This window comes from Trichomycterus rosablanca, chromosome 7 (assembly GCF_030014385.1).
Source record: "Trichomycterus rosablanca isolate fTriRos1 chromosome 7, fTriRos1.hap1, whole genome shotgun sequence".
Lineage (NCBI taxonomy): Eukaryota > Metazoa > Chordata > Actinopteri > Siluriformes > Trichomycteridae > Trichomycterus > Trichomycterus rosablanca.
Window position 1 is genome coordinate 10,345,476 of NC_085994.1, and position 14,705 is coordinate 10,360,180.

General features: G+C 39.6%; 1 protein-coding gene across 2 annotated transcripts in view; it reads left to right on the forward strand.

Annotated features, from left to right (window-relative positions):
- Positions 1–14,705, forward strand: part of cpne5a (copine Va) — a 183,063-nt gene that overhangs the window by 31,628 nt on the left and 136,730 nt on the right. For both annotated transcript variants that reach the window (XM_062998353.1, XM_062998354.1), the window contains exons 2-3: positions 10,672–10,712; positions 12,834–12,880. In XM_062998353.1, coding sequence (XP_062854423.1) covers positions 10,672–10,712; positions 12,834–12,880 — 88 coding nt within the window. The remainder of the gene's footprint in view (positions 1–10,671; positions 10,713–12,833; positions 12,881–14,705) is intronic.

Sequence of the window (14,705 nt, forward strand, 5' to 3'; positions counted from 1 at the left end):
GGGTGTTAGTGCTGTTTTTCTGTTTGACTTTTCTAAATGCAATTACAATTTTTTTTAGACAATTTCTTAGTTTTGTCACAAGCATTGTTTGGTATGCAATTTCTGTCTTCAGGTCATATTAATTTAAGGTTTATCATAAGGTTTTAACATCTTTCTTGGTAACCCAAGTGTTTTTTTTTCTAAATTTGCACCAAATATTTTGCCACACTGCTGGAATTATAATCCTTTTCAATGTTTTAATTGACAGCTTTGTTGTTATTTTTCTTTCAATTAGTCACGTCCAACAGCTTGTTAAGTGTTCAGTTTTAACTGCAGACTGATTTGCCTTTTTAGACTTATAAGGGAAAAAATTTACTGGTCTGATGAGATGAAAATTTAACACTTGGGCACAACACTATGTCTGTCAAAAACAGGGAGCGTGAGGCGCCCAGGTGGCACAGCGGGAAATTCCGCTAGCACACCATCGCCGAGATTCTGAACTCCTCGTTTCGAAACTCGCCGTTGCCAACGCTCTGCTGGGTGCCATCTAGCGGGCATAATGGGCAGTGTCTGCAGCAGACACTGTTCTGCTAGGGAGGGATGACCGGACTATGTGGGTGGGATCTTCATAAGCTGTGTAAGGACCCTGATTGGCAGATAGAGAGGTGCCTGTGCAGAGACAAATTGACTACACTAAATTAGGAGAAAATGGGAGAAAATGCATGATAAAAAAAAAAAAAAAAAGGGAGTGCACAATCACAAGGCTAATACCATCCCTACTGTGAAACATGGTGGTGTCTCTGAATATCCTTGAGGGGACCATTTAAAGCCTAGTCATAACCTCCATCATACTTCTTTGGTGAGTCCTGAAATTGGCAGTTCATAAAATCTCAGCATCCAATCTAAAGGAGCTTGAGAGGATCTGACATAAAAAAAAGAGGTTAAAGTGCTTGAATTCAAGTGTGCAAAGCTTGTAGAGATGTATCCAAGATGACTTGCTGCTATAATTGATGTCAAAGCAGCTTATACAAATTACACACAGCCTAGCCGTTGGGAAGTGTGCTTGTCAGAGCGCTCACTGTGCCAGTTTCATGTCTCAAACTTTTGAAAAAGTAAGTGCCCGCTCAACTACTTAAAGACAATGAAACAAATGTAATTGAATTTAATTGGATTGGTTGAAACACCTGCCTAAATAAGCACTTCCAGCCCAGTTGAATCTAAATTAAACTTAGAGTGGATGCTGCACTCCAACATGGTTTTTAAGGTCCTGAGGATGATGCACTTGTATGATGTACATGTCTTGAGTATGATATATAATGTCTTTGAAGTATTTCAAATGTACTTCCCATGTATGCATGCATACTTCATTTTTTTCCTACCTGCCAAAATTATGCAAGTGAATAGGCTGCATTTAAATTGTCCCTAGGTGTATGTGTGAGTGAATGTGAATACAGTATGTTCTACAGTGCGATAAATTGGTATTCAAGGTGTATACATGCCTTGCACCTTATGTGTCTAGAGGCAGGTTAAAGTAGAAAGTGAAAATGCAGGAAAAGCCACATTTGGCCTGTTTTGTAATTCAAATTCAATTACATTTTATACACCGTCACACAACATCTACTTTTGTGCACTGGTATATGTAGTTATTGACTTTTCGCAGTGCCTGTGCCTAAATGCCAAAGAAAGAATTAGCTAAAGAAAGCACAGATTAACAAAAAAACACTTTAAGAGTTGGCTGGGTGTTGTTTTCACCAGTGTATGTCAGTGAGAGATTAAAAATGACTGGCTGCTGTAGTGGGGTTTATTTTTCACTTCGTCAGCATTATAACGTAAGAAAATATGGAAATTAAGGTTCTATGAAAATAAAGCAATGCAAATAAGCTAAATTAAAATCAGATAGGATTCAGCAACATGTTATTGCAGAATACCAGCAAATTTCCCTTGTGTGCTTAATTAGTATTGTGCTTACTTGCAGTATGGCACACAGATCAGTGTTCAATTACTCTTGGGTTTTCTTGGTTCGAGGGTTAGTAGCCGGTGCATTGCTACTGCAATAAGACACTGCCAAATGTAATATTAGGTTGATTTCCTCATAAATAGGTGTTCCTATAGAAAATAAAAATGCTAGAAAGGACATTTAAGAAATTTAATGCAAGAGATGTTCTCAGTAGTAAAGATAGGTATGTAACAATTTTCACAATTTTTAAAAATAGATAAAATGGACCATTCTCATTTTTGTATATTATGTTTATTATGTATCCCAGCATATTTCTTTACCACCACAATTAACATTGTAAAAAAGTATTTTCCCCTCACTAGATTTCTGCTATATTATCACATTGAAATGTTTCAGATTTTCCAACTATTTTTACAGGATAAAGACCACGTGAATGCAGCTTTTAAATGAATGATTATAAATGATTATTCAATTTATTAAAGATAAAGATTTATTTAAAACCTTTATTTGTCATTTGTTTGAGGATATAAAATGTGACAAACTAAAGAATTAAGGAAATCAAGAGGTGGTGAAGTACTCCTTCACTTGAGTTCCTCCACAAGTTCTTTAATGACATTTTTAGTGTATTTGCTTTATGGACAGAGGGACTATTATGCTGTAACAGGAAGCAAACTGTTGCAATAGTGTTTAAATATAATTTATTTTATATAATTGATGTTTATACACTAGTTAGCGGTGTCTCTGGCTGAAACAACTGGACTCAACAGTTAGAAAGAATGTCCACATACTTTTTGCTTTGTATATACAGTATATACACCGACCAGGCATAACATTATGGCCACTGACAGGTGAAGTGAATAACACTGATTATCTCTTTATCACGGCACCTGTTAGTGGGTGGGATATATTAGGCAGCAAGTGAACATTTCATCTTCAAAGTTGAAGTGGTAGAAGCAGGAAAAATAGGCAAGTGTAAGGATTTGAGCGAGTTTGACAAGGACCAAATTGTGATGGCTAGATGACTGGGTCAGAGCATCTCCAAAACTGCATCTTTTGTGGGGTGTTCCTGGTCTGCAGTGGTCAGTATCTATCAAAAGTGGTCCAAGGAAGGAACAGTGGTAAACCGGCGGCAGGGTCATGGGCGGCCAGGGCTCATTGATGCACATGGGGAGTGAAGGCTGGCCCGTGTGGTCCGATCCAACAGATTAGCTACTGTAGCTCAAATTGCTGAAGAAGTTAATGCTGGTTCTGATAGAAAGGTGTCAGAATACACAGTGCATCACAGTTGTAGGGCTGTTTTGGCAGCAAAAGGGGCACTAACACAATATTAGGAAGGTGGTCATAATGTTATATCGGTGTATATACCTAAGGAATGCATGATCCCTAAATTATTTTCAGTTGTGCAGATGGTTTGCTGTTGTAGCTGTTGCTTTATTAAATCAGCTGTTTTACAGTGACAGGTTACTCTTCTGCATCATTCTGTCATGTTTTTGGGATTTGTATGGATTAAAAAATACCACATAAAATTACTAAAAAGCACATACAGTCAAGAGCCATTTAATAATAGACCATACAGCCAAGAGCTGTATTTGAGATGTTTTCCCAGTCAAAAAAATACAGTAGTGTAGGGTGTTATTTTTAAAGACTGTGATTGTTGATAATAGAGGCATTCAGTATATGAAAAGAAAAAGAACAACAAAGAATTGTGGAAGAAACTGAGCAAGACACAACTCTGTAAAGCCTGTAATTTTATTCTCACTTGTTGGTGAACAAATGTGGGGTTTTGTAGAGCAAAAAAACCCTTTTCATTTTTTTTACGTTCTAATTGTCCTACAACTGAAATGGATTAGTAAACTACTGATTGTTGAACAAGAAGCTGTTTTGAATGAAATTGGATTAAATTATGATAGTATTATACATGAAGTTAGCATGAACTTGCGTTGGGCCCCAACTGACATGATTTTTTATTTAGTTTACTGAAATGGAAAAGCAGGGTTTTTAATACACTAAATAAACCAAAGTAAAGAAATATAAACATAGAAATAATGCATTTTTGCAAACTCTTATCAAAAGCAATTTACTGTAAAAAACAAGCAGAGCTGTACTTTAGCTACCTGTCAGAGTGCACAGTGGTATTTTCTCCACCACAACATGAGGTAGATGATTAAAGAGGCAACTGACCTACCCCACCCCCCAGAATCACATCTGGAGATTGGAGAGTTGCAGAACAATGTAGATTTAGACGCAACAAACCATATGTTGTGTCTGTCGTATAACAGATACAAAAAAAAAAATTAAAGCATGTTTAGAGTTATGAATAATAACATGGTTGTGTATATTTACAGCTGTAACTTTATTTTAAATAATATTTATTTTAATTCCTTGCGGCTTAATAAACTTATGTGAATTATGTTTTATCTGTGTGACCTTTTGTCATGATTCCAGCCTCAGGAGCACATTTTTCAGCATTTAAAAGGGGAGCTGGGGATCAGTCAGATGGAGACTATTTTGGATTTTTTTGACCGTTGAATTTACCTTTGAATTTACCTTTGACCTTACATTTGACTTTACCTTTGACTTTTTCCTTTCGGTTTGATTTAACTCTGTCGGTTTGGTTTGCTATAGGATACTTTGCTTTTGATTCTGTCCATCCATCAGCCTTTACCTTTGTTTGTAAGACCTGTTTAGCTCTGTCTAGTCCTGTCTACAGCCTTTGTTTGTTAGCCTTAGCCTTTGTTTGTTAGCCTTTGCCTTAGCCTGCTTAGCCTTGTTAGCTCATGTTCTGTTTGTCTTAGTCTAGTTCCTGTTTAGCTTAGGATTTATGTTTAGCATTGCATTTAGTTTAGCATTAGCTTGGGTTCATTGTATATTGCATGTACATTAAAGTAACCATTAAAAAATACATAAAACATGTTTAACTGAATCATGGCAAGATTCAGAAATGTTTTGATTTTAATAAAAAAGGTAATTTCAATGACTAAATAATGCATAGTTCTTTCTTTGAGTGGCTAAATGTGACCACAGCACAGCATTTTAGCTGTTACCTTAAACCTAGCCTAACAATACCACAAATCATCATTTATTTATACATACATTTTGACTATCTGCTTTATTCTAGTCAGGACTGTGGAGGGTGCCAACTGGAAACGCAGTGTAGGCCTGAAAATAACATTTAACAGAGCACTATTTATTACACATTAGGTGTACTTTGGTGCATTACTGGTTGCAATGCAGTAACTACCCAACATGTCTAAATTGTTTTAATTGCTGTACAATTCTCCCCAGTTGCATTTTCAAACCACTGTTCCATGAACAATGCGCACACAAAAGACGTGGGGGAAGGTGGGGGTACTGTTTTGTTGAATGCCTCCAGCTTGGTTTTTAAGTGTAGATTTTTAAATGGAAAGGTAGGTGTGTGACACGTCTAGAGAATTTCACCAGGAAAAACAATGATGTGATTCATGTTAACATAAGGTTATTTGTTTACATGGTAAAATAGTGTTTTTTTCTGTAGAGGCAATGTGAAGGATGCCGTTATCTCAAGCACACGTACACCGATCAGCCATAACATTATAACCACCTTCTTGTTTCTACACTCACTGTCCATTTTATCAGCTCCACTTACCATATAGAAGCACTTTGAAGTTCTACAATTACTGACTGTAGTCCATCTGTTTCTCTACATACCTTTTTAGCCTGCTTTTATTCATTCTTCAATGGTCAGGACCCCCACAGGACCACCACAGAGCAGGTATTACTGACACTGACACGGTGGTGGTGTGTTAGTGTGTGTTGTGCTGTATGAGTGGATCAGACACAGCAGCACTGCTGGAGTTTTTAAATACAGTGTCCACTCCCTGTCCACTCTATTAGACACTCCTATTTAGTTGGTCCGTCATGTAGATGTAACGTCAGAGACGATCGCTCATCTATTGCTGCTGTTTGAGTTGGTCATCTTGTAGACCTTCATCAGGGGGCACAGGACGCTGCTTACGGGGTGCTGTTGGCTGGATGTTTTCTGTTGGTGGACTATTCTCAGTCCAGCAGTGACAGTGAGGTGTTTAAAAACTCCATCAGCATTGCTATGTCTTATCCACTCATACCAGCACAACACACACTAACACACCACCACCATGTCAGTGTCACTGCAGTGCTGAGAATGATCCACCACCCAAATAATACCTGCTCTGTGGTGGTCCTGTGAGAGTCCTGACCATTGAAGAACAGCATGAAAGAGGGCTAACAAAGCATGTAGACAAACAGATGGACTACAAAGTGCTTCTATATGGTAAGTGGAGCTGATAAAATGGACAGTGAGTGTAAAAACAAGGAGGTATTTTAATGTTATAGCTGATCGGTGTATCTTTGCAATATATTTCAACCAACACTGCCCAAACAGGCTTCACATTAACCACAATGAAACTGCCAAACGTCTTGCCAGATTTTGATAAACAGCTTTTGTTATTAATAATCCAAAAGCTGGACAACAAATAAAAATGGCAGATGTAACAACATCTGTTGTACTGGCCTTATTCAGAAAGATCCCACAATGTAGCACACGTCTTTTGTCTCTGAAATGTGGCTTTAACCATGCCAGAAACTTTTGTCTACCCACAAATGGTCCCGTAAAAAGTTTAAACACAAAATTAACCTTTACAAAATGTAGCTGCTGCAAAGCCTGACCAATGACACCCAGACTGCTGGATATAATTTGTAGAATGGGTGACACAGCAGCTTAAGATGAACCTTTCCCCCCATTAGGTGCTGTTCCATGATGAAGCAAATTTCTTTGGGAATGGTGAGGTCAACAAACAAAATCACTTATTATGACCTCACTGGACTGATTCATCTAACGAGGTTGTCTCACTTAGTCAGCTAAAGCCATGAGATGGTGTGGTGTATGGGGTTCCTTGATTGTGTGACCTTTCATCATTGATGGAACATTAAGAGCAGACAGACGCACAAGGTTGTTATATGAAGACGTGTTTCCTTTTTTGTTGTCAGAGGATGAAACATTTCTTAAGTTTCTTCCTACAAGACAGAGCCCCACCTCATTACAGACATGTTGTCAGAAACTTTCTTGTTGTGCAGTTTTCCCAAAAGGGGATTGGTCATTAGTCGTGTAGTATAGTGTGTAGTGTGACCTTGGCATTAGTTGGGCAACTAATGCCAAGTTCACACTACACGACTTTCCAAGTCAGCAGGTTGCTGTACAGTTCACACTACACAACTGGATCTCTTGTAATCGGGAGTCTTTCAAGTCGGTGTGGCTTTCACACTACACGACTGATCGGCTATAGGGGGTTTCACACTACACCATCTATCACCAACTGGAATCGCAGACGAGCTTCTCTGGTTTCCCAAACTACGTTTTGTCATGAAAACAAACATGAGAAGTGACGAGGGGTTTAATGATACCACGTCCAAAAATGCACGTCAACAAGTAGCGAGTGATCAAAGTTTGTGCGCTGATGTGCAGCGTAAAATCAAAGAGGAAAAATAAGAACAGCATGGATTGTTCTGTAGTGAGTTGTAGGTTAATAAATATTTTTTGCAATGCAACGTTGGTGTTACGTTTTGTAGAGAACGATAAGGTCAGAAATACTGTAAAACTTGTGTGTGTATCGATGTATTCTAATATAAACTACTGTTATGCCCCTGTCCCACCTTTTTACAACTTCTCCCCTGCGTTTCCCCTCACACCGTATCTTGCGCTCTCATTGGCTGTTCGACATAGCACTTATTGCCAGTCGCGCAACTCAGATGCAGATATCTGACAAGCTAGATATCTCTCTTTGGTCGCCGAGCACTCGGCGAGCCGCTCTGATTGAGTTGTTGAGTAGGTCACACATAGTGATTGAGAGCGGAGTTTTGATTGCCGAGCGAACGCCGAGCTGCTCCCGAGCTGGCAAATCTAGTGCCGACCAGTTGCCGAGCGAAAATCAGGGCAAAAGTCGAACTAGGCATAAGTGGTGAAAGTGAAAGGTGAAAGTTCATTAGAAATAGGAGACAAGAATAGCCATAATTAATCCTTAATTTTCTTCGGGAATAATGAAGTATCTATCTATCTATCTATCTATCTATCTATCTATCTATCTATCTATCTATCCATCCATCCATCCATCCATCCATCCATCCATCCATCCATCCATCCATCCATCCATCCATCCATCCATCCATCCATCCATCCATCCATCCATCCATCCATCCATCCATCCATCCATCCATCCATCCATCCATCCATCCATCCATCCATCCATCCATCCATCCATCCATCCATCCATCCATAACACTTTAACACATTCTGTCGACCCTATGGTCAATTTTCTGGTTTCACATAGAACCACCGTATTAACATCAAAACAAATGAAGCTATGTTTGATATGTTTGTTTGACATCAGTTTGATGTTTGTGACAAAGTCTAACAGGTTTCTCCCTGCCCCCAGAGCTTGTGTTTCAAATTGGATCACTGTCAGCCAAACTCTTTTTATTTTATATGGGTGTTTCTTTACTTTTAAGACACCCTAGAGAGATTTAGACTTACTACCGCGGTCTGTAAATGTATATAGTGTTAGACTTGCATTTCTTAAAAGGTATGAAATAGTAAGAAGTTTTAAACCTCTGATCTAGACCTTGGTTGAATATTTATATAAGGTGATAATGAGGATGCCTGCAGAGTTCCAGTGCTGAAGTTTGCACTATAAAGTAAAGTGTAATTGTATTTGGGTTCTGCACAGTTGGTTTTGCTATTCATGGTTCTGTTTTCTCTGCTGCACTATTTTTCAGAGCTAATGAAGCACAGCAATATTACAGTACAGAAGTTACAGTAATGTCTAAAATAAGAAATGAACCGTGTCTGATACTGTGCAGTCGTACATACACATATATTATGTTATCAAAAGTCTGTAGCTGTCTGACAACCAAATAGACAGAATTGACAATCCCATTCCTCCAGCTGCAATAACAGCCACTATATTTTGTAACATGATTGCAGAGATTTACTTCCATTCAGTCACAATAGCTTGATGTGAGGTTGAACAGTAATGTTGTGTGATGAAGCCTTACTTTTTGTTATCTTAATACTTTCTATTACTGGAACTGAGGGATTCAGCCCAGACCAGTAAAACAACCCTAGTTTATTACTCCTTTTTTTAACAAACTTCACATGTAGGTCAAGCATGGCATTGGATAAAATCGTTTTATGGATTGGGGTTTTGTTTATGCTGTCATGCATAAACCTGACATTGTTTCTAAAAGCATTTGAAATTTTTTTAGACATGTTCAAGCAGGGGCGTAACTACTGGGGGGGCAGAGGTGGCAGGTGCACTGGGGCCCATGGCAGAGGGGGGCCCTTCACGACATGAACTCAACCCTCCACCGCACTGCCCCAATTGGCTGCACTCGCCAGGTCGTTATTAGTATATTACAACATTGTAGCGGTGATATGTGAGTGACATTCAGCTTAGCCAATCAGAATGCAGCACCTGGTTTATACATGTGCGTTCGGACGTTCTGCAGTTAGTTTTGTATATGAGAGTCGCCGTATGACCCCAGCATTGAACCCAATAGGTAGTTCGGGTGCTGGAGCTAGGCAGTCTAAAGTGTTGTAACGCTCATTGAAGTCCTGACTAAACAGTTAAAGTGAATGAAAGTAAATGCCGAAAATGTAAACTCTACCTTGGCGTGTGCCTTTAATCCCACACCTCCACCACCGCACACAGCAAAAGACCCGTAGCATCCCCGCCAGGCGAGCAGCACTCGCAGCAGCGGTAAACTGCGGCGATAACGAAAGAAAAAACACGACAAAATTTTCGTTAAGTAAAATATTAAAATAACTGAAATTTCAGAATAGCAAGGGACAGCACAGGAATTTTGGGAGTCTGTGTAACCTGCTTAACGTTAGTAGGCCTATATATATGATATATACATATATACATCATATATACATTCATATTGTAGCGTCCACCACTGGGGGACCGGAACGGGCTTTACCCAGAAGGACTTGCGGCCGTGGTATCCAGACTTACCGTAGCTGTGTAGCCCAGTGTTGGGGATGGGGTGGCTGCGGTAAGGGCTGGATAAGCAGCTCTTTGTTTGTCTGTCTGTTGTGTGAACGTCTATGTGTATGAATGAATGTCTAAAATAACTATCTTGCGGCCCCGACGCCCCTCCCTCCATACTTGCCGGCGCCACAATATATACAGTATATATACAGTATATGAAATTTGTTGAGTGGGCCCAAATTTTTTTTTGCACTGGGGCTCATGAGCTCCTACTTACGCCACTGTGTTCAAGTATCCCCAGTTGCACTGTCAAACCAACACCCCATGAACAACATTTCATGCTGCCAAAGAAAGAGCACAGACGAGCATACTCCCAGTCCAACTTGTGTGAAGTCACTGGCCTTTTTCCATACAGCCATAACACGCACTGAGGAACCTGATACACTCTTAATATTTTCCCGCTGTTTATCTTGGTGATTCACTCAGAAAGTAGGAGTCACTGTTGCAGCGGAAATTAGAGGATACCCCATTTGGTCTTGCCTCCCTCTGAGACAGTTGATTGTGTCTGTGGAGCACCTAGTCAGGCAGTTGTGAGATTCAGGTCTAAGCAATGGTGGACTAGGGTAATTAAGTGCTGGGCCAAAAGACTATTTTAGAATCTTCTATGCACTGTCTATACTTATATTACTCTGTAACATCTAATAGTAACATCTCTTGCTTTTTGTCTTACAGAGACCTGTTGGATCGAGACACATTCTCCAAATCTGATCCTAGTAAGTACTACTAGTCTATTTAGGATTTCAATTACTGTAATATCCTTGTTTAATATTTAAAAAGCTCTCACTACAAGTTTAGCCCTCACTTTTAACAGGATGTCTTTTTGACTCTGGCACTCTTATGCACTCTTCTAACTTCGTTGAACTTTGTATTGCACTCAGTTGGCTTTTCTGTCTACTCGGCTGTTTTCGAGCGTTCCCTCAGCGCAAATCGCATTTGCATAGTAATGTGACAGTTTTTCTTCAACATCAACGCAGTGCCATATTGATGCACAGCTCAAACCTGGCCTCTTGAATATTAATGAAAGCTTAACGAGATCCACTGTCCACTGGGCACCTTGCATTTCATCTGTAGATAACAGTTTCTTTATTGATCCCAGAGCTCAGTCTATGGAAAAAGAAAGAGGAGTCACAATGGCTGCTGTTAAATGTTTTGCTTAGTTTATAATTTTTTCTTCAAAACCCAGAACCTTAATGCATGTATTAAACACTATTCTTCTAAAATGTTTTACCACACTGGGTGTTTTAATGATGATGGTGTAGAACACACCACCTCCACACATCACTACACATCTATTAAAAATATACCCTTGACTGATCTGTGAGGGACACTGCATATGAAGTTGTGTATTTATCAAACCATTCTTTTGCCCTGTAGATAAAAGTATTGGCACCCTGAAAGGGAATACCTCTATGACAATATGAATGTCCTATCACATTGATGTGATCAGTAAAAATTTGTTTCAGCACATGTTTGTCTTGTTTTTTTTCCTATATATCCTACATTCCATTTCTAATAATTCATTTGGCCTCTGTATTAGTTTATACACTGATCAGCCATAACATTAAAACCACCTCCTTGTTTCTACACTCACTGTCTTTTTTATCAGCTCCACTTACCATATAGAAGCACTTTGTAGTTCTATAATTACTGTTTGTTTATTGTTTATTAGGATTTTAACGTCATGTTTTTACACTTTGGTTACATTCATGACAGGAACAGTAGTTACTCATTACACAAGGTTTATCAGTTCACAAGTTTATATCAAGCACAGTCTTGGACAATTTAGTAACTTCAATTCACCTCACTTGCATGTCTTTGGACTGTGGGAGGAAACCGGAGCACCCGGAGTAAACCCACGCAGACACGGGGAGAACATGCAAACTCCACACAGAAAGGACCCGGACCGCCCCACCTGGGGTTCGAACCCAGGACCTTCTTGCTGTGAGGCGACAGTGCTACCCACTAAGCCACCGTGCCGCCCCTATAATTACTGACTGTAGTCCATCTGTTTCTCTGCATGCTTTGTTAGCCCCCTTTCATGCTGTTCTTCAATGGTCAGGACTCTCCCAGGACCACCACAAAGCAGGTATTATTTAGGTGGTGGATGATTCTCAGCACTACAGTGACACTGACATGGTGGTGGTGTGTTAGTGTGTGTTGTGCTGGTGTGAGTGGATCAGACACAGCAGCATTGCTGGAGTTTTTAAATACCGTGTCCACTCACTGTCCACTCTATTAGACACTCCTACCTTGTAGATATAAAGTCAGAGACGATCGCTCATCTATTGCTGCTGTTTGAGTTGGTCATCTTCTAGACCTTCATCAGTGGTCACAGGACGCTGCCCACAGGGCGCTGTTGGCTGGATGTTTTTGGTTGGTGGACTTCTCAGTCCAGCAGTGACAGTGAGGTGTTTAAAAACTCCATAAGCATTGCATTGTCTGATCCACTCATACCAGCACAACACACACTAACACACCAACACCATGTCAGTGTCACTGCAGTGCTGAGAATGATGCACCACCTAAATAATACCTGCTCTGTAGTGGTCCTGGGAGAGTCCTGACCATTGAAGAACAGCATGAAAGGGGGCCAACAAACATGCAAAGAAACAGATGGACTACAATCAGTAATTGTAGAACTACAAAGTGCTTCTATATGGTAAGTGGAGCTGATAAAATGGAGACTGAGTGTAGAAACAAGGAGGTGGTTGAATGACTGTTTAAGTTTCTTCACACTTAACATGATTTTGAAGCCTATGTTGATAAATTAAAATGTGTTTATTATGTAAAAAAAAGTAATTTTGATGTATTTGGTTTTCTCTTTCACCCAACAGTATGTATTCTGTATACTCAGGGAGTGGAGTCGAAACAATGGCGAGAGGTGAGTGTTTCAGGATCTCCTTCATGCATTATTTCTCAAAGTTGCTCTACTCCACAAAATAAAGTATTTTGTGTTGTTGACGACGCACACACTCTATTATCTACACAGATCACGCATACACATCTTTTTTTTTTTAATCCTAAACATAGTGCTGGACAATAATTCAATATCGATATATGTCGCGATAGAAAATGTTTCAATAACGGTGATATGATTTTTAAAGAAATTCAATCAATATACATTACGTCAGTGCGTGATGACGTACGCCACAGGCACGAAGCCAGTGCTCAGCGTTACCGCTCTGATTACACTCCACTACAACACGGTGGATATTAGTGGCGAAATGAGTTCAACAGCTGTGAGTGAACGAGCATCCACAGTCAGAGGTGGAGCTTTTACTTTTTTGCGGAAGCATTTTTGCTCGCAGGTGTTCCCACAGGGACGCAATTCAACAGCGCACCTCAAGCAAGTAGTTCTCCACCAAAACAGTGCAGTAATGCACTCAACATAAATGTCAACCACCAACACAATTACAGAAGAAGTACTACTACTGAGTACTAATGCTACTGAGTACTAATACTACTGAGTACTAATACTACTGAGTACTAATACTACTTAGTAGTTGTGGCGCGCTACGAGTAAAGGCACTAACGGGCTCTGTGCGTTCCAGTGTTGCCAGATTGGGCGGTTTTCCTGTAAATTTTGTTTTTCATTTCCTTTTTTATCTATGAGTCTGTCCATGTCTATATTTTATTAACCACTTCATCCTGGTCAGGGTCATAGTGGCTCTGGTTGTACTGGTAGGAACACAGGAATACCGTGTACAGAGCACCAGTCTATCGCAGGGTTTTTTCCATTTATGATTTGTCCTACCACTAACTAAACATCGTCTGCGAGTCATTAATGCTCTGTAGTGTGGTTATAGCAGTGATGATTGGATTTTAAGATTCTCAGTCTGCACTACTTTGCATCTGCTGAACTTTTTGGGTCCTGCCTCTAGGTGCCCATCAGTTGCAATTGAATTTACTGCTGCATAATAATGGATGAGCTCTCAGCCTTGCTTCCAAGCGATTATCTGTTAAGATGACTGTAATGCTAACTGCTATGAAAATGTGTACAATCAATCACTGACCTTTAGCCAATGAATTTTAATAAGGTTTGCTAGATTATCTGATGATTAAACAAAAAAGAGACCTTGAGGATAAGAAAGTAATGTATTCTAAGCTTCAGGGTTGTGCATATATTAGGCAGTGTAGAGAGGTGCATCTTGTAGTCTATGTGCCATGCATAAGGATACACGATATGGACAAAAGTTTATTAAATTAAATATATAAAGGAAAATATGTGCTTCTAACTTAGTTGCAACAGTTTAGGGAAGGTCATTTCCTGTTCCAGCATGACTGTGCCCTGTGCACAAAGTCAGATCTATACAGGCATAAAGAAAAGCTTGGTTTAAAGAAACTCCAGTGGCCTGCACAGACACACTGGACAGCTTTGAAATGAACTGAAACAGCATAGATGCCTTTTTGACCAACATCAGTGTCCAGAAATACAAATGCTGTTTTGATGGAATGGGAACAAATTCCCACAGACGTGCAAAAGTCATTTGAGAAGCCTTCTCAAAAGAGTGGCTGTTGTCGTAGCTGAAAAATCACATAGAGGTCACTGTATTATAATACAATTTGTTTTTGAAAAGGGATGTCCAGTAAGTTCATGGTTAGGTGTTAGCGTTAAGTAAACAAATAAGGGTTTACTAGATACTGTATATTGATTTATCTAAGACCCATTGGCAGTTCCTGGAACATTACAGCTTTTAGTGCATTTG